The 12,028-nt window shown below is 39.7% G+C and overlaps 3 protein-coding genes across 3 annotated transcripts; all 3 read right to left on the bottom strand.

Moving 5' to 3' along the window:
* Positions 1–454: 454 nt before the first annotated feature.
* Positions 455–3,311, bottom strand: psmb3 (proteasome 20S subunit beta 3). The gene is made up of 6 exons (XM_037096796.1): positions 3,156–3,311; positions 1,811–1,995; positions 1,438–1,545; positions 1,127–1,304; positions 698–792; positions 455–607 (listed from the first exon to the last, which is right to left on the bottom strand). The coding sequence occupies exons 1-6, from the start codon at positions 3,156–3,158 to the stop codon at positions 559–561; spliced, it is 618 nt and encodes a 205-aa protein (XP_036952691.1). The 5' UTR covers positions 3,159–3,311; the 3' UTR covers positions 455–558.
* Positions 3,312–3,878: 567 nt separating this feature from the next.
* cwc25 (CWC25 spliceosome associated protein homolog) lies at positions 3,879–8,103 on the bottom strand. Its single transcript, XM_037096785.1, has 9 exons — positions 7,914–8,103; positions 7,211–7,383; positions 6,884–7,120; positions 6,722–6,791; positions 6,379–6,527; positions 5,623–5,695; positions 5,284–5,489; positions 4,605–4,772; positions 3,879–4,431 (listed from the first exon to the last, which is right to left on the bottom strand). The coding sequence occupies exons 1-9, from the start codon at positions 7,929–7,931 to the stop codon at positions 4,320–4,322; spliced, it is 1,206 nt and encodes a 401-aa protein (XP_036952680.1). The 5' UTR covers positions 7,932–8,103; the 3' UTR covers positions 3,879–4,319.
* A 770-nt stretch (positions 8,104–8,873) lies between these two features.
* On the bottom strand, positions 8,874–11,380 carry LOC119024683 (piggyBac transposable element-derived protein 3-like). Its single transcript, XM_037107674.1, has 2 exons — positions 11,318–11,380; positions 8,874–10,988 (listed from the first exon to the last, which is right to left on the bottom strand). The coding sequence occupies exon 2, from the start codon at positions 10,986–10,988 to the stop codon at positions 9,189–9,191; it is 1,800 nt and encodes a 599-aa protein (XP_036963569.1). The 5' UTR covers positions 11,318–11,380; the 3' UTR covers positions 8,874–9,188.
* Between the last annotated feature and the right edge of the window lie 648 nt (positions 11,381–12,028).

Here is a 12,028-nt window from a genome sequence, read left to right as displayed (position 1 = left end):
ACCCTGGCATCCTTGTCCATAATGTTGCAACTGTGGGGTTTTCCCTCAGGCGAAGTCTGAAGAAATACAGACTTACAGAACACATCTGTGAGAAAGCTATTATGGACTTTGCAGATTTACCATGAGTCAGGGTGTGGACAAAATACATTTTAAGAAGCAAAATTAAAATGGAAACAAAGAAAATAGTTGGATTTTTCAAGATTTTGCAATGTGTCAGTCTGCTGCTACTTTCAGTGTGAAAGGCTTGTAAAGTAGTACAAATTCTATAATCCCTCTTTGCTCCTCATGCCAACTTTTTAGATCAGCCAATCCTGCTGGTGTCTCTACTCCCCCTGCATTTTTCTATGACATACTGATTTGGTGCAGGCCACTGAATTACGATCACACAATGTGTAACAAGGTCTTAAAAGTGATGGCAATGCAACAAGTTCCTCAAACAACACCATCAGTCAAGTTTGTTGTTTAAGCATTCATTTATTGCAATATCAATAAGAAAAAAAGAAAGTACAAGCATTGTTTATTATTTGTATACAAAATGTAAAGGGAGAAACAGAAGCTCTAGTCCATCCTGGCCTTCAGGGTTCGTGTGGTGATCTTGTCTTTCTCACTGCCAGAGGGAAGAGCAGGTTGTCAATTACTGTGAACCTGTTATTCAACCTAACATTTGCATACTATACTTTATTATCAGTGTACTTACATGACATGTACGACGACTCCCATACCAGACACTGCATCTCTGTCAACTGCATTCAGCATCGCTTGGGAGATGGTCTCGAACAGATCCTCTGGTTCCTGCCCGATCACAAATAAAAAAGGTCATGAATTTTTGAATTTTTGTCTTGCACAGCTCAACAGCAAGTTTAACATGGTGTTAAAACTTGAAGATCTTTTTCTTATCTTGTAAATCTCTGCCCTGAAGATAGTTCTAACCAATTTACCACGAGAGTAAATAGTTTAGTAATGGTTCCTTCATTATCATGTAGCATTCTCAAGACATCATATTTCATATTTAAGCAATCAGTGGAATACTAATTTGCTTGTTCGTAAACTAGTTGTAACTGTCATTCAGTGTCCAGGAACCACTTTACAGGTGCAAGAACAACTTCAAACTTCACACACTACTTACCATGTCTGGCTCCCACAAAGATTCACACATGCCGTACATCTGCTCTGAACAGGTGCCGCTCACGACAAAGTCTTCTGTCACCATGGGACAGCCAATCAAATCCAAGGAGCAAATGAATGGCTCAAAGGTTTTGGGATCCAGCCCAGCAATCACAGGCTCGATGTAGTATGGCCCAAACCTAATGAGGGGGATCACATATCGACCAGATCTTTACCTTCAATGTAAATATTTATGCTTACAGTATTTCATCTGCCTGTAGATTTTGAGTCCTTCACACTGAAATGCATCTAAATTAACTTCAGTTCACTCACCTCCTTTCATACAACAGGTTGGACACCATGCTCATGAAAGTCTTGGGCTTGATCTGGCGACCCTCCTTCAGCTCATACAGGTTCAGTCTGAATTTAAGCCTCTGAGATCTACACACAAGGCAAAGAGCAGTTAGCACCAGTGTTTTTATTCTGTGTCCTAAATCCTAATGTCTCAGGACTACTCACTATTTTATATTTGAAGATACCTTTCAAAATCAAATTCACAGAGAAGGCAATATAACTTATTCCTAATACACAGTTTCCCCTACATAGTTTGCGATAGTGATGAATAAAAACCTGTTCTCATTCCCCCGTGAAAGAACAGCTTTTTCAATCTGAGACAGAGAACGACACAGAGGTTAGACACACTTACACTGTCTGAACATCAGTGGCAAGTCCAGCCAGCCCAATGTACAGCCTCTCTCCCATGGGGAAGATCTTCTGGAAGTCTGTGGTGACCATCTGAGCCTGAATTCCAAATCTACGGTCTGCTGCTATCGCCACACAGTTCTTCCCCCGCATGGCCATGACGGCCCCGCCATTATAAGACATAATAGACTGCGATGAAGAAGAAGAGAGATAGCATAAGGTCAATCAGAGAGGACAGATTTATAAGATCCAATTAGTGGTCAAAGGACAGAAATTGTATCAGCAACACAATCAGGTCATTCAAACAGTATTTCAAATGTGTCAGTTTCAGCTCTATGAGAGACTTTTATATGAATCTTTATCTTTACATGATAATAATAAATGTAAGTTCCAGCCTTGACACGAAGCAGGAAGCGGAATAACTAACTTAAAGAACCCTTTAAAGACAAAACTAAGAGCCTCAACCACGGGACTGTGCTGCATGTACAAATACAGTCAATCTGTGCATGACATACAAATGATAAGCAATGTTTGCCCTGAACATAGAGTAATATGACTGATACATTAATATTTATCATATAATAAGTTTAAAGGAAAAAAAAAACATGTTTCCTTTTAATTAAGCAGGGTCGTTTCTAAAGTGGATGTATACATACTGAGAAGTATCTGAAAATAACTTAAGCGAGAACTAAGAGAAGCACATTAGAAACAAAGTTTATTAATGGAATACAAAAATATTCAAACATGTCTGATACATTTCTCAATGCAATGATATTAGGGTAAAAACATCATAACTCAGCTGTCAACATTGTAACGTTAGCATTAGTTTATCGGCTGCTAACAGTGACGTTAGCCCTACATTCTCTATGCTAAATGTTGAAGCTTCAGTTGTCAAAGCTGACTTTGACCATTTCAGCTGATGTTAGCACAAACTAATCTATAACAGTTTAAATAACCCCGGATACAACAACATGTCATGGAAGTGAATTCAGGAAAGGAACCCATTTTGTACAAGATGCAACGTTAGCTCATGTGCAGCTAGCATGAGTCTGCTAAGTATTTAACTTTACCGGGTACTGCCGACTTCCATTGTAATATATAGTGTTCCGCATCGTTAGCTGAGACAACACTTAAAATATTAAGTTCTATATATTGATATCGTGTAAAGGCAGTTTTTGAATCCGCCTCCAGAGTATTAGCTAACATGAGTGAGTTAGCTAGAGATGTCTAAGAGCTAACTTACTACATTAGCTTAGCCAAGCTTTTGCCACTGTTAGCCTTTGTTTTAAATTTTAAATCACTGTACCCAACACAACATTCGCAACGTATCTAATGTGTAATAATCTTACCATGGTGGCGGCGTTGTAGTATATTCCTAGCTGCTATAACTTGTGAGCGAGCTACCTAGCTATGCTGAATGACTGGTAGCTTCCCAGAGTGACTACACGATTTAGAGACACACAGATCAGAGTAGCATGAATTCTACTACGACGTCATTGCTGCAAAGGTGATTGGCTGAATGAACGGCACTCGGTGGAAAGCGCTACTGTCATTGGACAACATGGGCAGCAGTTAGTGGTGTTTGCATAGTTTGTTAGACGCGTGTTAAAGCGAAATTAAAACCGGGAGATTTCTCTTAAATTTGCTCCTGAATCTGGCTTTCAGTCTCAAATTCAGGTCTGGGTATCTGCGCGTATACAACACTACACTTTATCGCTTCAATCATAGGTTTAAAAAAAAACAAAAAACAATTATTTTTGCTCAGCTGTAGCAACAAACTTAATTGAAGCTCAAACATTGATTTTAAGAAATTCTGACCCATAAATATATTGTCAATGAATTGCCTCAAGTCATTAGCATTACACTTGAGGTTTTTATTAAACAGTACATTGCTGATAATAAAAAAAAAAAGCTCTTGCGCTCAAAATAGACAGTTCAGCTCTGTTCTGTCAGCTTTGGCACTGAAATCAACACAGGTAAGTTCTTTAGTGTGGTTATTGATAATATGGTTATTGATAAGATGGGTCTTGATGTAATTATCTACAAGTTCATGACTTAACGTTTTAAAGAAAAAACAAATGGACTTCTGGAAATATGGATTTATTCCAGTTGGTACTCACATGTGCACACTAACAAACACACTGTATATTACAAAGCTTCTGAGATAAAAGCATGTGCTAGCATAGTGTGAAACAATAAACTGTACACTGTACAAAGTTCAGATCACATGAGTTCGAAAAGGGGCACTGGGGGCAACGGTAACAGACCAGTCATGGCAGGCCTTCTTCTGTCTTCTGAAACATAAATTGTGTGTGTGTGTGTGTGTGTGTGAAGCCATGTAGCCATGTCCCTGTTTGCACTCATGATAGACTCCCACGACACCATTCAGACTTAATGCATGAATACATACACACCTGCCTCAGTACATTAAAGAGACAGATCAAGGAGAGGCTGGCATACTCTCAGCTAGCTTTCTAGTATCATTGTCTATCAGTATGATAAATAAGTTGACTTCATCTTTTCATGAAGTTATCCAGGGAGGCTGGTGTCCTCTGAATGGAATGGATATTCCTCTTGACCCGGTCCTCTAAAGAAGAGCTGGAAGCACTCTCCAGCTTCATGTTACTACAAGAAGAAAAGGTGAATGTTAATGGAGCTCAACATCAACAATGCAAGAAAGGTTAAAAATGCAGACTCAACGAAAGGATATAATTTGTGCATTAAAAACAGAGAGGAGATGTGTCCATAAACGTCATGCGCTCTGATCATCTCCGTGGCCATGTTGCTCTAAAACTTACTGAATGAAGCCAGCGTGACGGTCATGTTTGGCATTTTGTTCCCGCTGCTTTTCCTGCTCGTCTTGCCTCTTGTACCGCTTCACATTATTCTCCCTGTCCTCCTCCCTCTGCTTGGCCTGGTCCATCATCTCCCGTCTCTTTCGTTCCAGCTCTTCTGCAGATAACTTCCTGCATCAGACACAAAAGTCCATTTAGTGTGGGAGGTGATTGAGACAATGAAAGATCTGAAAAACAGATTAACTATTTAAAAAAACATTTCTGATTACCTCCACCCAGGTATCACAGTCAGTAATTACATTTTGTGTTCCATCCTTAAGGGTTACTTTTTACATGTTTACAGCTTTATCAAACAAGGATTCTGTACCAGTGTATAGCAACTGTTCAATGGCAAATATTCAGACATTTTGAATCCACCCACACAAACAGCAGTGAAAACAATGGCTCAAAGCAGTTACTTAGTGCAAAGTATGATAGAGATGACAGATAAAAGGTTATATCATGAGAGCATCATGACAGGAGAGTTTAAGATTCACTATTGGAGGAATGGGTTGCTGAGTGGTGTATTTCTATAAGCAAGCAAGTAAAGATTCTCAAAGAAGTATCTATATTAGAATACTCGCAGTATTTGGACCGTAGCCATCATTTACACTACACTTTCTCAAGCCCTGTGAACTCTTACTTGGACGTGTGGTGCCTGTTTCTGTTGTAGCGCTCTTTCTGCGGGCTGGGAGCTCTAGTCTCGAACTTCCTGTCGACTCTGTGTGAGGAGGAAGAGTAGGAGCTGCTTTCCTTATTGTTCCTGCGAGGCGATCGTGAGCGGCTCCTTTCGCGGCGTCCTGAGTAATTGGAGGGAGCTGAGGACTGGGGATGTCTTCCGGCGGGAAGCTGAGAGGGAAGACGTAACTGTTAGGACTCTGGTCCAGTAAAAGATTAGTAATTGAAAATGTAAAATTGATCCTATGTTTGCATGAGCATAAGAACAGTAGTATAATAAAATATCAATTAGCCGCTTACTGACCAGGAGGCCATAACCTGGAAGATGATGGGAATGAGACTTGGTGTCTGCTGACGAGTCATCTCTGGAATGTGACCTAAAAAATGAGCAGAGACATTCGTTAAAACAGTTAACTTAATTGTACTAATGGAATAATATCCTCTTTATGCAGTGATGAGTTAAATCCTATTATAGATAACGTGGCTCTTTTATATTAATATCAGAGACCAGCAATGCCAGAGAGCCTCCACACTTAGGGGTGTGCATGTTACCAGGGTGTTACAAAGGTTAGCCTGACATTATTAGGTAGCTTATATGGAAGCTACTCAGTTGGATGCATACCTCCGCCAAGGCTCAGTCGCTTTTAATTCAATCAAACCTAATCCAATATCAAACTCAACATACCCGTATCTCTCTAAATTTTTACCATAATTTAAGATGACCAGATCTAGGATCCTCAAACTACTCAGTCACAGATGTCAGCCACTTAAATACATCTGATTCATTTAAAATCAACATTCATGCATTAATACTGAGAAATGATCAAAAATGTTGACAAACGCACAAACATGGGAGAAAACATAACCTCCTTGGTGGAGGTAGTAACAATAAGTGAGTAGGGTTATAAAAATGTTAACATTTAAACTCAAATTAGCTCACACCTCATTATGTATAACCAATGCCACTGAAAGACAAGGTTAACCCTAAACCGCTCTTGCCATGGCTCTGGGTATAATGTTGTTACTGACTGTACACTCATTCAAAGCACTTCACACATACCTGTGTTTTTTCTCTTCTTCCTCGCTTGAGCTCGAACTTGAGCTCCGTCTCTTATGCTTCTTCTCCTTTCTCCTCTCTTTGTCTGCCTTCTTCTTTTTATCCTTCTTCTTCTTCTTCTTCTTGTCTTTCTTGTCGAGATTCTGGCGCAGCTGTGAGAGAATCAAACAATGTTTCACCCGAAGTACCATAATTAATAATACCTTTCTAGCAAAACTGCATTTGTATTTGTGTTAATAAATCAACACTGAAAGATGCCAAGAGGGTCACTGCATGCAAATTTCACACAAGAGTAAAGAGTAAGAGTTTTTTTTTTATAGTAAATAATCCAAAACTTTAAATCTACCATTTCTTTAATTTTCTTCATCTTCACTGGATTAGTCAAGACTTCCCTCTTCTTTTCTTCCTCACGTTTCCTTCAATAAAACAAAAAAAACATTAATCAAAAGCCATGACAGTTTTTGCATCTTTTCAGAACTAGTGACAAGAGAAAAGTGGAATCACTAACCTGATTTCAAACAAGGGGTCTTCCCTGATTTTGGCAGCCAGGTCAAGGTTGGAGGCAGGAGTGGTGGGGTTGAAGATGGATCCAGGCAGCAGGCCAGTCTCAGCAGACGGGCCGCTTTCAGGCTCCTCATATTGGTCGGTGATCTGCTTGTCAATGGGACGTCCCAGAAGATACTCATCTCTGGACACCTGTCCAGCAGGACCCTGGTACATCCAGTCCAGGCGGTCATCCCTCTTTCTGTAATCATAAAAACGGATATAACGTGAGTTAGAGAATTCCATTTAATCTTATCCCACAAAACAACTTTCAGGATGTCAGAGAACTCACTTAATGGCACCAGTTTCCTCCGCAAATCTTGTCATTTCTTCTCGGGTTCGCTCATCTTTCAGTTCTTTCTGGAGCTCCTCAATCTTTTTGCGTTCAGCCTCATGTTTCTGTTCAGCTTTCCACACACGCTCAATGTTTTTCATAGTCTGTGGGTGCCAGCTCTTTTTCAAGTTCTGGCAGAAGACACGGTAGAAGACACCAAGTTATTTTCTGGATAGCTTGAGGATCCTATTTTTATTTGAGGTGGTTTTAGCAGTGATGGCATGGCAACCAAAAATACTCATGTGGAGTATGAACATGTAACATGCAAATAAATTCTGTTGAGATCCCACGAATCTAAGAGAAATCCACAACATCATCCTGTACATTAGGACAGGGAAATTGTTTATTCATTGTTAAGAAATGTCTCTTACATTTAGTAACGTTCCTCGGTGGGTTACATCGCAAACTAACGCAAACTTAGCCGTTATGTCACCAACGTTAAAACATAACAGTAAGACCAAAGAGACTATTGATGAACTGAACTGTGGGTTGTAAACAGTAATAGGTATAAAGTATATTCTCATGTTGGAACAGCCGTATAGACTTAATTAACAAATGTACACCTTTAAACAGCCATATTCAGAATGGAGTTTGGTCAAACCGTCTTTAAACATCATAAGAATATCTTCTTGTAAATGAGATAACGTCAGGTAATTCTTACCAGGTCGCCGCCCCCCATCTTGAAAAATGTGTCGTTTCAGTTCAACAAAAATAAAAATATAGACAAATGCGTCCTTGAAAATATAAAAACTGTCGAAAGTAGCTATGAAACTAGCTAGAAAATGGAGCCACCGAGGCTGCCGTGAAATGTATTTAATATACTTCCTGTTTTGCAGAATTCAGTTTCCGGTTCGAGCTCACGGTGCTTTCACGTCCCTATGGTGATGGTAAGCTCCTGACAGTACAGCATGCCGCTAGTTAGTCTACAATAAAACTCATCATGACTATCAGCTGGTTTTGGTCGCAGCCGTGAATAAAATCATCGTAATGTCACGCGTGTGTGTTTTGGTTGCTGTTAACAATAAATGACACTAACTAACTTAATTAGTTTCACAGTCTGTTTCGTATAATCAAACACGTGTTTACCATCCGTTTGTTTAGACCTTGAACGCAACGCAATGTAATCGCCTCCCATTGTTTCCAGGGCTTGTGACCCCTAAAAAACGTTTTATATATATATATATATATAAAAGATAAACATATTATGGACTTGATGTGGCGATACCTAATTAATTATTTAAGCACAGGGTAGTTTGTCATTTGTAGATTCAGTTGGAGAATTTTTACAGGCCGGGGGAAGGGAAAATATTCAATATTTAAATGAAAAACACTATACATACTGTATTTATATGTATTTGATATTCACACCTATACAAACTGTATTCACACTGTCTATACTACGTATATATGTTTTATCTTGTTAATTATCTTGTGACTCCTCAGATCTTGCAATGCTTGGCAGTCCTGTGGGCTGTGAGAACCAGTGGTTAATGTCCACATGGAACAACACTTCAGCATCTAAACATAACTGCAAAACCCTATAATGCCTGAACCAAGAAATAATGGTCAGAAAATTCTAATTTTTAAAATATTAAGTCTTTATTAGGCCCATAAACAAAATGTAAAAAAATAAATAAATAAAAAATATTCCTAAGTACATTTTTTTGTTTGTATCATATTTGATACATTAGGCATTTAAGGCAATTTTGTATCGTATTTGATAATATGGGCATTTTGGCAATAACAAGAACTATGCAAACTTAAAGAGTCCTGGACATCCATAGTATTTCAATCATCAGTCTTTCTATAACATCTGCATATCTGAACACAGCAGTTTAAACACACTATAGAAAATCTCTTCTTCTTTTACTTTGCCAAATGATAAGCAAAGAAGCAGTTTCTGTCCTTGTTAAGGCACAGGTGGACTTTGCATTTTTCACAGAACATGTGAGTGAAGTGTGGAGAATCTCTGCAGTGCTTGCACCTTTGTCGCTGTGCCCAGGATGGGAAGTGCTTGACTCCATCTTGCCTCACATCTGGAGGCACACTTCCCCCCAGCCTCTTCCATGGTGGACTGGGATGGCGAGGACAGTGGCCTACCTGGCTTGACTCTTGCTTTTCCTGCGCTTATCAGGCAAGATCCAACTGAGGCCTGAAACCTCCTCAAGGGCATGGCATCTTTTTCCCGCCCTTGTGCCTTCAAATCTCTGCGGTACAGGATCCAGGCATTGATCAGTGCCACAGTGACACTGTGCCACCAAATGTGCAAGTACCATTGTCGGGATTTCAGGCTGTATTTGTACAGGGCAGAAAGCATATCCAGAAGATCCACACCACCCATAAATCGGTTGTAGGTCTCCACAATGCCTGGTCTGGGAACCATGAGATAATTCTTCGTCTTCCGATCCCAGCGTTTCACCTCACTTTGGGGCGTGATTCCGACAAAAGAGGACACCAGGTTGACAGCTTTGTTGTCACACCATCGGACGATGATCATACCATTTTGGTTCACTCTGTGATCCATGGACCCTCTTCCCTGTGCTTTCAGGTCTTTTTCCTCCATCATTTTGCAGTTTTTTACCCTCTTCATTCTGACGGTGCCAACATAGTAAATCTCTCTCTCCCGCAAGTAGTTAGTGAAGTAGTTGTCTGCAAACACTTTGTAGTTCTTTCCAGCGCGAAGGGTTGATGTCAATTTGAGAACCACGTCTCCACTCACACCAACATCAGACTTTTCCTTTTTTGGATCTGCTGGCCCTTGACAGATGTCAAAGTCATACAGGAATCCACTTTGTCCTGCACGGCCCCACATTTTGAACCCCCATTTGTGGGGTTTTCCTGGCATGTAGACTTTCAGCTGAGATTTCCCCTTGAAAGGAACTATAATCTCGTCGACTGCGTGATTTTCTTCAGGATGTATTTGAAGGCATTGCTGTCGAAGCTTTTCAAGCCATGGCCTGACTTTCCATATTTTGTCCTTCATTGCATCTTCAGTGACACCGAGATTGTCTTCAAAGTGGAGCAGTGTTAGCAATTTCTGAAATCGGTCCCATGACATCACATCTGCAACTTTAGGGTACCTTGTATCCATTTCCCAGTAGGCTCTTACATTGGGCATCTGCACCAAACCCATGAGCATGTACATACCAAGAACTTGCTCAATTTCTTTGACAGTTTTGTTGATTGACTTTCCATCTTTCTGCACACTGTACAGGTTTGTTTGGTCTACAACAAGTTGGAGCATTTCATTTGTAACGAATTGCTTGAAGTACATATATGGTGTAAACTCAGACCTTTCCTCAATGGTTTCATCTGCACTGTCATCAAATTGAACATCTGGTGATTCAAAGTCGACCTTTCTCCATCTGTAATCCCTCTTTTTCTTTTTCTTTTTTGCAGATTTCTTTGTTCTTTTGGTATGTGTTGCTGTTGAAGTCTCTACTTCTGAGCTTGTACTGTCATCACTTTCAGCTGTATGTGTCTTCTTCCTCTTCTCTTTACGTTTTACTTTGCCTCTTCCAAGCCTCTTTGTTGCCTGTGTCACTGTTGGATCCGCTTCTTCAGTTTCAGTTCTCTGGTCAATATTTTCACCTCCTTCATTGCTACTACTCGAGCTGCCGGGAGTCCAAGTCTTATCTTCCACTTCATCCTCTGTTTCTATTAGGTCCTCTATTTCACTCACATTCCCATCAAGGAAGCGCAGGACATCTTCAGTAGAGAACTTCCTTTTAGCCATCTACAAATTAGCCATAGCATGGACATTTATCAGTTTAGAGTCAAATTATTTATTGTAAATGTAATCTCAACTTATAAAATGTGTATTTGATCCATCAAAATTCTGTATGAATGACTATGAAAGACATAATCTATATAACATCCAGAAAAAATATAACAATGACGATTGAGGGTTTTACCAATAAATACCTACTGTATCAAATTTGATACATACATTTTCTACTCGATATTACTACAAACAATTTTTTTAATTTTTAAGTAATTCTTAGTTATTTGAACAAAGTAAGTGTTTATGTCAAAATATTGATGAATATGTAAAGAAAATCTCACCTTAAAAGCATCAAATGACCAGTGTCTTGGATCTTGGCATGATCAGCATGGTACTAATGAAATTCCGCCATTTTGAATTCGGAAAAAACATATGTCAGAATTCTTGTAATACATTTTTCTTTCCACCAGGGGGCAGAGGACAAGTATCAGATTGTATACAAAAGGGTTTTATGCAAAGTTTATGTATCATAGTGATGCAATGGGTCTCAGAAGTTCATGTATCAAATATGATACATACGGCATTATAGAATCCCATTAGATTGTACAGAAAATGATGATGACGGAGGGAGTCAATGATGCAAAACTCTTCATCCTAGACCTGGAGAAAGTGTACAAGCACCTAGAGAAACCAAAATCCCACGCAAGAATTTTATTTGCTGATTTTTCTTCTGCTTTTGATAACATGCAGCCTCATATTTTAATTGACCACCTTGCATCCTGTTTTAAGCTACCAGATCAGTTTGTAGTGTTGCTTTTCGACTTTCTTACAGACAGAATCCAGCAGGTGTTGGTGAATGGACGCATGTCCAGGATCAGGCTTTCAGACACAGGCTCACCCCAGCGTTGCGTCCTGTCACCTTTACTCTTCATCATGCACACAGACAGCTGTAGAACGTCACAAGAGGGCAGCTACTTTGTAAAATTCTCAGGTGACACTGTCCTCCTGACTCTTCTCTGGGGCCAAGATTCAGGTCATGGTCAGGTCCTACC

The sequence above is a fragment of the Acanthopagrus latus genome, chromosome 1 (assembly GCF_904848185.1).
Source record: "Acanthopagrus latus isolate v.2019 chromosome 1, fAcaLat1.1, whole genome shotgun sequence".
NCBI lineage: Eukaryota > Metazoa > Chordata > Actinopteri > Spariformes > Sparidae > Acanthopagrus > Acanthopagrus latus.
This window is presented reverse-complemented; position numbering and strand designations above follow the sequence as displayed.